Source organism: Orcinus orca, chromosome 11 (genome assembly GCF_937001465.1).
Source record: "Orcinus orca chromosome 11, mOrcOrc1.1, whole genome shotgun sequence".
NCBI classification, from domain to species: Eukaryota; Metazoa; Chordata; class Mammalia; order Artiodactyla; family Delphinidae; genus Orcinus; species Orcinus orca.
Window position 1 is genome coordinate 96687844 of NC_064569.1, and position 13728 is coordinate 96701571.

Genomic DNA, 13728 nt, shown 5'->3' on the forward strand with positions numbered 1-13728 from the left:
AAAAAATTTATTTTATTTATTTATTTATTTTTGACTGCGTTGGGTCTTCGTTGCTGCGTGGGGGCTTTCTCTAGTTGTGGCAAGCAGGGCTACTCTTCATTGCAGTGCATGGGCTTCTCATTGCCATGGCTTCTCTTGTTGCGGAGCACGGGCTCTAGGCACGCAGGCTTCAGTAGTTGTGGTACGTGGGCTCAGTAGTTGTGGCACACGGGCTTACTTGCTCCGTGGAATGTGGGATCTTCCCGGACCAGAGACCGAACCCGTGTCCCCTGCATTGGCAGGCAGGTTCTAAACCACTGAGCCACCAGGGAAGTCCCTCCCCTCTTTTTTTGGATTTCCTTTCCATTTAGGTCACCACAGAGCATTGAGTAGAGTTCCCTGAGTTATACAGTAGGTTCTCATTAGTTATCTATTTTATACATAGTATCAATAGTTTATATATGTCAATCCCAATCTCCCAATTCATCCCACCACCCCCTTTCCCCCCCTGGTGTCCATACGTTTGTTCTCTATGTCTGTGTCTCTATTTCTGCTTTGCAAATAAGATCATCTGTACCACTTTCCTAGGTTCCACATATATGTGTTAATATACGATATTTGTTTTTCTCTTTCGGACTTCTTTCACTCTGTATCAGTCTCTAGGTCCATTTATGTCTCTACAAATGACGCAATTTCATTCCTTTTTATGGGTGAGTAATAGTCCATTGCATATATGTACCACATCTTCTTTATCCATTCCTCTGTTGATGGACATTTAGGTTGCTTCCATGTCCTGGCTATTGTAAATAGTGCGGCAGTGAACATTAGGGTGCATGTGCCTTTTTTTTTTTTGGCTGTGTTGGGTCTTTGTTGCTGTGCTCGGGCTTTCTTTAGTTGCAGCGAGCGGGGGCTACCCTTTGTTGTGGTGCGTGGGCTTCTCATTGCAGTGGCTTCTCTTGTTGCGGAGCACAGGCTCTAGGCACATGGGCTTCAGTAGTTGTGGCACACGGGCTCAGTAGTTGTGGCTCACAGGCTCAGTAGTTGTGGTGCACGGGCTCAGTTGCTCTGCAGCATGTGGGATCTTCCTGGACCAAGGCTCGAACCTGTGTCCCCTGCATTGGCAGGCGGATTCTTAACCATATGCCACCAGGGAAGTCCCCATGTGTCTTTCTGAATTATGGTTTTCTCTGGGTATATGCCCAGCAGTTGGATTGTTGGGTCATATGTTAATTCTAATTTTAGTTGGTTTTTTTTTTTTTTGTGGTACGCGGGCTTCTCACTGTTGCCAGGGAGCACTGGTATTTATTTAAAATAAATAAATAAAATAAATAAATTTATTAAAAAATTACAAAACGAAAATAACAAGCTGGGGTCTGGCCACGTGCCAGGATTCATGTGAGTTCATTTGCTCACTCCTCCCAAAGCCCTAAGATGAGTATAAGCCTTCTCATCTCCACTTTTAAGGGAAGGAAACTGAGACACAGAGAGGTAAGGAACATGCTCACCTTACCAACAGCTAGGGATGGCAACGGGATTCAGACCCCCAGCAGCCAAGCTGCAGCATCCTCACACCTACCACCCACCTAGCACTGCCTTGTGAATCTCTGGGGTGCCTACTGCACCCAGGCTCACGTCAGCCTTCCCTTCCCACGTGTACCCCCCCAAGGGCCTCAGGAGTATAAAGTTTAAGCTCCCAGACTGGCCCTCCCAAGGCCACGCAGATCTTCCCCTTTGAATCTTATTTCTCCTCATTTTCCTATGCATATAAAAACTAGCTACTAAACAGTTCACTTTTTCCCACCTCTATATCTTCTCGTAAAGTCTGAGTGCGGCCCTCCTTTTTCCCTACCTTGTCTCCGTTATCAAAATCTCACCAGACCTTCGAAGTTCACTGCAAATGTGACCTCCTCCTTTACACTTTGCCTAATTTTCCAACCAGAAGTAGACACCATGCTCTGTTTCTATCAATGTTCTTTATAGTTTATTTTCTTATTTATGTTGTATTTGTACCCCCAGCCCACCAACAGTGACAAGGGTGAGACCCCCTGTACTTGTCACAGCCCATGACATACTTAATGGTGAACTTGAGAATAAACAGAGCCAGAGAGAGGAGCACTGGGACACTCAGCGTCACAGGCACTGGGCGAAGAGCTCCGAGGCCTGGAGGGTGGGAAGAGGCCAGACAATCAGGTCCACTCTGCAGTCAGTTCCCAGTGCAGCTTGCCATTTCCGCAGATGCCTAACCTGTCTTTTCCTTTTTGCTTGGCAAAAGCCGTAGTCTAAAAATTTTTTTCCCTTTGTAAACTCGTTGACTTGAAATTCTACTTAAAAACAAAACAAAACAAAACCTCCGGACTTCCCTGGTGGAGCAGTGGTTGAGAGTCCACCTGCCAATGCAGAGGACACGGGTTCAAGCCCTGGTCCGGGAAGATCCCACATGCCGCGGAGCAACTAAGCCCCTGTGCCACAACTACTGAGCCCGTGTGCCACAACTACTGAGCCCGTGTGCCACAACTACTGAAGCCCACGCACGTAGAGCCCATGTTCTGCAACAAGAGAAGCCACCGCAATAAGAAGCCCATGCACCGCAATGAAGAGCGGTCCCCGTTCACCGCAACTAGAGAAAGACCGCGTGCAGCAACAAAGACCCAACGCAGCCAAAAATAAATAAATTAATTAAAAAAAACTAAAAAAACACAAAACCTCCTTTTAAATAAACATTCCACCCATGCCAAACTGTTAATATGTTCATGCCTGGGAAACGGGACTCTGTGTGTGTGTGTGTGCGTGTGTGTGTGTGTGTGTGCAGCCAGCTAGCACGGGGAGAGGAAGGAGAGGGAAGGGGGTTCTAGAGCAGGGACTTTCACTTCCTACTTTATATACTCTGGGACTGTTTGGATTTTTTTCCCCAGTGAACTAATGTTTGTAAATTTTTTTTTTTTGTGGTACGCGGGCCTCTCACTGCTGTGGCCTCTCCCGTTGCGGAGCACAGGCTCTGGACGCGCAGGCTCAGCGGCCATGGCTCACGGGCCCAGCCGTTCCGCGGCACGTGGGATCCTCCCGGACTGGGGCACGAACCCGTGTCCCCTGCATCGGCAGGCGGACTCTCAACCACTGCGCCACCAGGGAAGCCCTGTAAATTTTTTAATCAATAAAAAATGTTTAAAGAGCAGCCCTCCGCCTCATGAAAAGAAAATCCTTAGTACCCTCATCATCCTTGACCTTCTCTTGCCCAAATCCTAGACTGTTGCCCTTGGGTTATATGTACAGTGATTTTTTTTTTTTAAACAGTTGTTCTTGAATCATTTATAAGCATCATGATTCATACAGTTATATTTATCTAACTTTTAAAAGGGTAGTGATTAAACCTGCAACATCCCAAACAGGCCCTGCTGTCCAGCCTCATCAGGCTCTCAGGCAGCCCTTCCCTCAGCTGGGGAACACGTCAGAAAACCACCTGATTTCCTGGAACGGTTTAAGCTGGTGTTGTGCTGTAGTGGTGAGGAAAAGGGAGGGCCAGGTTCTGATGGGCAGGACCTCGCAGAGAGGAAGAGGGAAAGAGCACAGTGAGAGAGAAAGGAAGACAACACACTACGCATCGCCTCAGTCTAGGCATCGCGACCTCTGGACAGAGTGGGTCATCACGTGCTAACTGGGGACAACTGACCTGGGGGAAAAAGTACATGAAGAATAAACTTGCCCTGGCAACCAAATCCCTCCACATTTCAAAAAGAGACAAGGTCAGGAGAGTGTATTAAAAATATCCTGGGTCCAGCATCTAAGAAAAAAGAAAAGAAGACAGGAAACTGATAGATATTCTGGAAGCAGTAAGAACACCCAAGAGAATTCCCTTTTCTAAATCATGACCTATGGAGTTCTATGGCTATAACATTTAGCCCATTTTGCTTTGATAAATTGATTTCTGAAAAAAAGAACTCAAGAAAGTACATAAAGTTTTTTTCAGTTAATCCATTAAAAAGAAAGTTATGGGGACTTCCCTGGTGGCACAGTGGTTAAGAATCTGCCTGCCAATGCAGGGGACACGGGTTCGAGCCCCGGTCCAGGAATATCCCACATGCCGCGGAGCAACTAAACCCGTGCGCCACAACTACTGAGCCTGTACTCTAGAGCCCGCGAGTCACAACTACTGAGCCTGTGCACCTAGAGCCCGTGCTCCGCAACAAGACAAGCCAGTGCAACGAGAAGCCCGCGCGCCGCAACGAAGACCCAATGCAGCCAAAAATAAATATGTCTAAAAAAAAAGAAAGTTATGTTGTTATTATTACTGTATAGTTTTTGCGCCAGGATACAAAATATCTCGTTACAAATTATCATAGATTTTACCCTACAGGAACAAATGTTCTTTATGGTAATCACACTGTAGTATCAGTATTCCTTAAGTCATAATATAAAATAAAACTGCTTGCCATGATTTCAAACAGCCTGCCTGCCTAGCTGGCTCCTTCCCTGGAAAAAGAACTGGCAGGGAAACAGGTGAGCTGACCTGGGGAGGCCAGCCGTACAGAGATCTGAGCCACGACTGCTCAGAGGTGCCCCTGTACTTCCAGCCTCCTACTGGACTGTGGGACTGTGTCCAGAGGGGGCATCTTTCTCTGATGGCCACAAAGGCCCCAGAAAGGCTACTACCAAGAGGTCAGAGCAGAGATAGGGACTAGCCAGAGGGGTCCAGGCAGCCCACGTCTTTCACATTGCAAACATTTGAAAATGCCACTGAAATTCATGCAAAAATCATTCCCTCGGGCTCTGCTATAAGTGTCGTTGGAGGCTGAGCTGCCGGATTTTGCTGGGGGCGCAGCCCTGATCTGACGAGGGTCTCCTGCCACCTGCAGTGACTGTCCACCTGGAGGAGCGACAGAGACCCCTTCCCCCAGGAGGCGTCAGAGCAAGACTCCTGTGTGCTGCTAATTATCAGAGACAAGAAAGGAAAAGGAGATGCTGTCTCAAGGCTTCTGTTCTGACTGTGGCTTCAACAGTGCTTCCTCTCACACCAAGCTGTACAGCACAGCGACCAAGTAGAAAATAATTCATTTTCCGAGTTTACTCAATTACACAAGATTTAAATCTCCATGACTCATAACCAACCTCTCATTTTACTTGACGTCAAAGCAAACATAAAGGAAAAGGGGAGAGAGACCCACGTAACGAGGTAATCACTCCCACCCCAGTGAGGAAAGTTCCCCTTACCGAATAAAACTCAGGTGGACACCAAGCGACCGGTGTGACCCCGAGCAGTCGATGCACAGGAACACCCCATAAGTGATGCTGGCCCAGCTGGGATTCTTGGCACCACAGTCAAAACACACCTGAAAGAAAATTTCAAAATTCAGTTATTCATCGATTCTTATCAGCCAAATGAGCCACCCTATAGGACAGTACAGGATGTGGCTTCAAAGCTGCTTAATCTTTACAATTTAAACTGATTATTAGAGGGAATTCCCTGGCAGTCCAGTGGTTAGGACTCAGCATTTTCACTGCCAGAGCCCAGGTTCAATCCCTGGTGGGGGAACTAAGATCCCACAAGCTGCACAGTACGGCAAAAAAAAAAAAAAAGAAGAAGAATAGATAAACAAACTGGTTATTAGAAAAATATCTCACCTAGATTTTTTTTTAAAACCTCAAATTTCTATTTCTTTTATTATTATAATGTTACTGTATTATATAATTATATATCAATAGACTATTAATATAATGCATTAATTCTATAAGTTATATATTTTTGCATATCTATTATAATAGTACGTAGTATGCGTAGTGAAGAGAACTTAGATGTGTTTATTGCCTCAAACATGACTCATGCATGAAGCATCGACAGGGTTCCTGCCACTCACATGAATGAACGCTAGACAGGGATGCCCCTGCTGGAAAGGCCCGAGGCCTTACTGTCCCCTGGGCAGTGGCTCTACCAAATGTCAGGCGTCTGTGCATATTTCTTCTCTCCCCAGCCAGAGGAAGAGAGCCCCCTGGATGCTCCCCTGGATCCTGCCCTCCAGGTACTGACCCCCTCATGTAATCCCCACCCTCGATTTGCCCAGGAGGCCCGTGTGACCAATGATATGGCAGAAGTGCTGGCGCGTCCCTTCCGGGGTGAGGTCATAAAAGACCCTGGGGCTTCCTTTCTCTCTCTCGCTCTCCCCCCAGATCACTGGCTCTGGGGGACGCCAGGTGCCATGTCTTGAGGACACTGGGTCATCCAGTGGGGAGAGCCACGTGGAGAGGAACTGAGGCCTTTAGTCCAACAGCCAGTGAGGAGCGGAGGCCGGCTGACCACCACGTGAGTGAGCTTGGAGTGGAGGCCCCAGCCTCCTGAGAAGCCCTGAGCCTTCCTTCCTCAGCACTGACTACAGTCAACATTCTTCACCTGATAACAGGAGCACAAACGTACTTTAGAATACACAGTGCTTGTTGTGGAAATGAATACTTATGAGTAATTAGAGCCAGGACAACAGGACAGTTAAAAATTCCACAAATAATAGACTTGTTTTGAATCGTTTTCCAGAAAAAATAAAACTATATTTTAGCTAACTGAGCCACCCCCGGATTCCTGGCCCTCAGAACCTGTGTGAGACAACTTGTGTTTGTTGTTTTAAGATGCTGAGCTCCACAATAGATGCTAATAGAGAGAGCTGTTCCTGCGTGAAATGCCGTGTCCTTCATGACCTCTGCCCCTTCCACTCTGTCCAGGTCACTGTTATTACTCAGACACACAGCTCATGTCCAAGGAGTGGGCCCCCTCCTGCACAGCTCGGAGCTCCTGCAGCGCTGGGGGCCCTTCCCTCACCTTGCCTTCCGCCTGCATCTGCACAGAGCTCGGACGTGGCTAACGCTCAATAAATGTTTTCTGTGTGTTTTTTCATCTCCCACAGAGCCTGAAAAATAGTGATCTACCCATACAAAGCATTCAGGAAATACATGTTAGTCAAATGAACAACTTATAAAACTTATTACCAGCTCAAAAATTAGCACCAGCCCCCTCAACACTGAAGTCAAACATTCTTCATCTGATAACAGGACACAAAGGTACTTTAAAATACACAGTGCTTGTCATGGAATTAATATTTGTAATTAATTAACATCAGCACAACAGAGTGGTAAAAATTCCATGAATATGTTTCCCTGGTGGCGCAGTGGTTGAGAGTCCGCCTGCCAACGCAGGGGATGCGGGTTCGTGCCCTGGTCCGGGAAGATCCCACATGCCGCGGAGCGGCTGGGCCCGTGAGCCATGGCCGCTGAGCCTGCGCGTCCGGAGCCTGTGCTCCGCAGCGGGAGAGGCCACAACAGTGAGAGGCCCGCATATTGCAAAAAAAAAATTCCACGAATAGGAGGTTTTTTAAAAGCCCCCATCTTTTAGGTATGCTTTATAGGCAGAGCCACCTATGTGAAGGTTGTCTCAACTAAAACCATCAAGATAGATCTGGGGACTTCCCTGGCAGTCCAGTGGTTAAGACACCACGCTTCCAATGCAGGGGGGAGTGGTTCAAACCCTGGTCATGGAACTAAGATCCCACATACCATGCAGTGTGGCCAAAAAAAAAAGGAAAGCAAGCTCTGGCTTCTGGCCTTTTGAGGGCAATACAAGCGTGAAAACACGCGTGGATTTTCCAAAGCCCCTCATGGTGACAGGTTCACAATAAGCAGGCAGGAGTAGAGGGCTGACAGCTGACACGAGAGGCACCAGGCATTCACTCCAGTGTTTACTGACTGCCTGCTACGTGCCAGGCACTGTGGCAGAGGCTGAGGTATTAAGTGGATGGCGGCACTGACGCCACAAACGCTTGCTGAGTCTCCCCATCTCCCCCTACCCCCGCCCCGGACAGGCCACTGAAGTGGGAGTAAAGGACACGGAAATGAAGATGCCCTGTGGTAACAGCCATGAGAGTAAGGAATGCCCACCCCTGGGATGCCAAACAGTGGGCCCGACTCTGCCAAAGGTGCCGCCCCTCTGCAAGAGGCCACTGTGATCCCTCACTCACTTAGCTAACAGCTGTCACTATCAGTACGTCCCCAACACACACAGAGTGCACGTACAAAAGTGGCCTGGGAAGAGTCAGCCCGCGTGGAGCCCAGTCTAGCAGTCCCAGCGGGCAAGACAACTAGTTATAATGTTGAACCTTAGTAAGCAAGGACAGGATGCAAAAAGTTTTCTAGACAGGGCCCAAGTGGCATGTGGGATGTCAAGAATAGAGTCTAAAAGGGCAGAAGGGCCAAAAGCCTGTGCAGGAAATGGCCCTATGCAGGGACACGACCCAGAGGTTGGGCGCACACAGCCCAGAGCAGGCAAGTCTGAGAATCACTCCCAAGGTGGTCGCAAGGCTGGTTACGAAAAGACAGCAGCGGGGCTTCTAACAAGTGGCCTCAGAATCCTCCTGACCCACCAACTAAGATGAGGAATTGCAGGCCTCTCGCCTTCCGAGACGGCCCACACTCTTGTCTGGAGTGTGTTTCTCCCAAGGCCGTTCTCGCCTTTTGAGACAGACCATGTTCAGTCTACAGAATATGTATCTCTCTAAATAAATCCATTTCTGGACTCCCCTGGTGGTGCAGTGGTTAAGAATCCATTCCACAATGCGGGAGACACGGGTTCGAGCCCTGGTCCGGGAAGATCCCACATTGCCGCGGAGCAACTAAGCCCGTGCGCCACAACTACTGAGCCTGAGGTCTAGAGCCCGCAAGCCACAACTGCTGAGCCCACGTGCCACAACTACTGAAGCCCGCGTGCCTAGAGCCCGTGCTCCGCAACAAGAGAAGCCACCGCAATGGGAAGCCCATGCACCGCTCGCCACAACTAGAGAAAACCTGCACGCAGCAAAGGAAGACCCAAGGCAGCCAAAAATAAATAAATAATCCTTCTTTCTCCTGAAAAAAAAAAAGATGAGGAATTGCAGAATGCAGCTCTGTGAGGGCTGGGGCCTTGTTCACCTGAGCTGAGCGCTGAGCACTGAGCCTGGCACAAAGCAGGCACCGAATGCAAATACAGGTGGTGGAAGAGCTCACGAGCCGAGACTGGGCCCTGTGGGATCTGAGGTCAGAGGGCAGTTCGAAATCCAAGTCTGGCTCTCTGCTGGAGCAGGGACTCCATTTTGTTTTCATGGGCAAGTGGAGATATGGTCTTCTAAGCAGAGTATCAGTTCTTACGGTGATAAAAAGTAGTTTGGGACGAACAATTTGTTTTGCTACATGGTCAGAATAATTACTATAGAAATCACAGCTAATATTGAGTGTTTGCTCCATGTCAGGCACTGCTGTTGGCCAACAGAATCTTGATAACAACCCTATAAGAAGGTACTGTTCTTATGCCCATCTGGGCCAGCTTCCGGGCCTGTGTGTGATCGACGCAGTCACACAGGACACTGCACACAGAAGCGCCCATAGGTGGTTAATGCTCTGTGTCTCATCTTGAAATTCTTAGTACTTTTGAAACAAGGGCCCTGCATGTTCACTTTGCACATTTCAAGTTCCCTGCAGAGTATATAGCGCCAGTTTTCATCCCCGTGTTAGAGAAAACTAAGGAAACATGAAGTTAAGTGTCATAGCTAAGACGTGGTATCACAGAGACTGGACCCCGGGCAGTCTGCCCCGGAGCGCACTCGTCACCCCTTCACGACACTGCCTCTTACCCCGCCAGGCAGCCCTTTATCTGTCCTCCAGGCACTAGATAGACCATCTGCTTCCTGAAGGCAGGAGCCTGTCTCTTTTTCCATCAGTACATCCTCAGTGCTCTGCAGTGCCCGGCATGCTGCAGGTGCTTAACTGGTATTTGCTGAATGAATATTTGCTGAATAACTCAAACAATCAATATAACACTAAGGGAAGAGCAGAGACAAGGGAGGATTTCACAAACTAGAAAACTGACCCTTTGAGTTAAAACCTTTGATCCAGAGTAAAGAGCCATCATACATGAGAGGGAGAACTGGACACCACATTCTAAAAGCAAACTGAGGTGTTTTTCTTTAAGTACTTTCCTGTCTTGTGTGTCTTAGAGCTCTTTTTAACCATCTCATTTTAAAAATGCTTATTAACTCTTCCACATCATTAAAACTAGTTTTCATCTTTGCTTAGGTAATGGTTTCTTATTAACAATCAAATAAAATTTGTCTTAATCAAGAAATGTAGCACAGGGCTTCCCTGGTGGCGCAGCGGTTGAGAGTCCGCCTGCTGATGCAGGAGACATGGGTTTGTGCCCCGGTCCGGGAAGATCCCACATGCCGCGGAGCGGCTGGGCCCGTGAGCCATGGCCACTGAGCCTGCGCGTCCGGAGCCTGTGCTCCGCAACGGGAGAGGCCACAACAGTGAGAGGCCCGCGTACCGCAAAAAAAGAAAAAAAAAAGGAAGAAATGTAGCACAAGACTGTGGAACACTACCAGAAAATATTTTTGCTCGATGCTTTTATGAATCCTACTACAGAATATAAAATTTTCTACAAGTGTGTTGTTCATAATTAAAATAATAATAACAACAAAAAATTGCTGACATGTATTGAGGGCCAGTATATACAGGTACTGCTCTAAGTGCTTTTCTTGGATTTTCTCATTTAATCCTCACAATAACTCTCTGAATTAGATCTAGTTCATGCCTCATTTTCAGATGAGGAAAATAAGGTACAAAGTAGTCAAGTAACCTGTCCAAGGTGACAGGAAGTCCCAGGGTCTGGGTAACAATTTACAAGCAAGCCCACACACGTCCCTCAAAAGTGTTCTTGGTATAAAGACACTGACTTCTAATTTAAACGGGACATCTTTTGATGAATTCAGTCAGAGAGAATATATGTTGGGTTTCTGAGATAAAGCAGACCAAAAAATGTATAGTTTCTACACTGCTAACTGCAGATCCTAATCTGGTCTAGTTTACATCAACCCCTCTTTATAAACAGATTAACCTAAATTCGAAAATCAAGAAAATAGCAAAGAAATCGGCACTGGAGAATTCCTGGAATCTCTTTCCCCTCCTGACTTTCCTACGTTCATCAGATATCAACTCCTATAAACTGTTTCCTTGCTCACTTCTCTTAGGCTGTAAAAACATGGGCTCCCCTCCACCTAGACCTAAAACAAAGACATCTAAGTTTTGTAAAACTCTGGGACTTTCTTTCTATGCCATCATGTCATGGCACACAGAGTCCATGCTGACACGACTGCCCTTTGCACTGTCCAGGTTCCACTCTGACCTGTGATCCTCAGCAGAGGGTGTCACTTTAGCCCGATGTGTCACCACATCTCCAGCCAGTAGCGAAAAGTTGTAAGAGTCATGGGTGGGGGGAAGGGACAGTCTCTGGAGATGAAAAAAAAAAAGGAAAACCCCCATCTCCAAAGAGAGAGACAAAAGGGAAGGAAGGGAAAGGGGTCTGTGGTGGGCTTTCTTAGCAAGAGACAAGAGCGCGAAGCCACTTAGCAGTGATCACTTAGCAGCTTTATCAGACAGGGAAACTGAGGCTGCCACCAGAGGACACAGCTTCCCTGAGGAGCTTCAGAGGTGAGCTCGGAGGCAGGGAGGTGGCGAGCCGAGCTTCCCCGAGCGCCCAGCGCTACCAGCTGGAGTTTCTGGCCCGGCGCATGCTTCCCGGCTGGGTCATAGGTGGCCTGTGGTCTCCGCCCCCAGTCGCAGGAGCCGCGGGTACGCCCCCTAGCCCTCCCTCTGGCCCCCGAGCTCGCCCCCCGCTCTCTCAGGAACTCGTGTCCACTCCGCCCCCACCAAAAGCCGCCTCCGACCCCCGTAAGTTCCCCGGCCCGGTGTTAGGAGCCCACAAGTGTCCGCCCCCGGGACCCCCAGATGCTCTCGCCTCCCGCCCACAGGACTCCCAGGTGCCCGCCCTGCCTCGGACCCTGGGGTGCGCCCCCTACCCCGCCCCTCCCTTGCTGAAGCTGCGGGGCGGCGCACAGTCCGGACCCAGGCGAGGCCCAGCCGCTGCGGCCGCACAGTGCGACGTGTCACAGGCCGGGCCGGCTCCTCCTCCCGCGGCCGCGGCCACTGGCGCCGCAGGGGCCTCCCGCAGGGTCCGGCAGGGATGCCAAGCAAGCCTGAACACGCCCGGCGGCCGTTACCTTGTTGGTGGGCACCGACCGGAGGCGCTTGAAGATGGTCAGGATGTCCTGCTTGCTGGGGTCCCCCATGGTCACCAAAGAAACGAGGCGCAGCTGGCCCCGCCAACCGGGAAGGGCAGAGCAGGAGCGGTTGCCGCCTCCGGGAGGTAGACGATGGCCGAAGGGCGGGGCTGCCCGTGACGATCAGACCGGGCCTCTCGATGTCCCCGCCCACTGCCGGAGCGCACGCGCCACTCTCCTCAGTGGCCCTCGCTTAACAGTGCCACTGGCTCCTCCCACTCAGGCCCCGCCCCGGTTCCTACGCAGGAGGCTCGCGCGCTTCCTCCAGGTCTTCGCCGGGCCTCCACTCCCGGCAGTAAGTGGCGAAGCTCGGTCCGGGTTGGGTTTGTACCTGCGCGCACGGCTGGTCGAGCCACCGCCGCTTCGGCTGACGGACTGCTTCCTCAGCCAAGGTCCTCTCACCTCCTCCCCGTGAGAGCGGCAGAACCTGTCACTCCAAGTGGCAAAGGAGGAAACTTGCGGGGCAAGGGCCTCCCTGCCGGCTCCCCACACCCGAGGACTCAGTCCAGGAGCCGGATTTTCGCTAGTCGCCTGAGCCCTGGTGGGAGGCGTCCTATGGCGAAAAGGATCAGTTTGAGTTATGTCAGTGAGAGAGTCAGCAGTTCTCCTGAGGCAAAAGGCGCTCAGTCAAATCAGATGAATATAGACAAGAAAAGAAGCTGGCCCTTTCCTACCCTTCGGCTGACATTACTAGCTGGAGGGTTTAAACGCTTGGAGAACGGTGCCTGTTTTGCCTTAGTGGGTGTGGAGCCACTAGGTGTCACCTGAGGTTCCGCGGGTCAGGAGAAGGATAACAGGTTTTGGAGTCAAATGCAACACCTTGGCTCCAAGCTCACTCCAGCCAGCTCCTTCCCAGCTCTGTGACCTTGGTCAGATCACGTCTCTAAAGCTGGGTTTGCTCCTCTGTGCAGTGGGGTGAGAGATGCGGAATCAGTGCTGAGCAGTACAGGAGAGCAGCTTCCCAGTGAAGCCCTGGGAAAGGCTTTGGCAGTGGTCTTTCAACCTGTCTGGTTAGATGCCCTCAGGGAAGTTGGAAGCTTGCAGGGTTGGAACTATTCCAAGGAAGGGAAATGTATTACCTTCCAGAACAGTAAGTTACTTTTACAGTAAGTTTCAGCTGTGACTGAAAGTTCTGCCTTGTACTGAGTCAAAGTATATACATACCGGGCTTCCCTGGTGGCGCAGTGGTTGAGAGCCTACCTGCTGATGCAGGGGACACAGGTTCCTGCCCCGGTCCGGGGAGATCCCACATGCCGCGGAGCGGCTGGGCCCGTGAGCCATGGCCGCTGAGCCTGCGCGTCCGGAGCCTGTGCTCCGCAGCGGGAGAGGCCACAGCAGTGAGAGGCCCGCGTACTGGGGAAAAAAAAAAAAATTATATAAATAAATAAATAAATATATATACACATACCCCTGTACTTTGTGTCCCTAGGTACGGGTTTGACCCTACACAGAATACCTGGCATGTTTATGAGTCCTGTGCTTTCTGATGGGAATGGGAATGATGGTCCCATTTACTATTTGGAGTTGAAATCTTCTTACCAAGTTATATATCAGATTCAGGATATTGTCTACTCCAGTCTCCAGTATAGAGATCCCTGAGAAGAAGAAAAAAAGTGCAATGAAGTGTAGACAG

At 49.7% G+C, this 13728-nt stretch overlaps 1 protein-coding gene across 3 annotated transcripts in view; it reads right to left on the minus strand.

The window, feature by feature from the left end:
- ARFGAP3 (ADP ribosylation factor GTPase activating protein 3) overlaps nt 1-12249 on the minus strand; it is a 54490-nt gene extending 42241 nt beyond the window's left edge. The window contains exons 1-2 of one of the 3 annotated variants that reach the window (XM_033405195.2): nt 12036-12249; nt 5185-5303 (exon numbers count right to left, since the gene is read on the minus strand). In XM_033405195.2, coding sequence (XP_033261086.2) covers nt 5185-5303; nt 12036-12104 — 188 coding nt within the window. In that variant the 5' untranslated portion in view covers nt 12105-12249. The remainder of the gene's footprint in view (nt 1-5184; nt 5304-12035) is intronic. The other 2 variants (XM_033405194.2, XM_012536589.3) reach the window with 2 other exon arrangements.
- Nucleotides 12250-13728: the final 1479 nt, after the last annotated feature.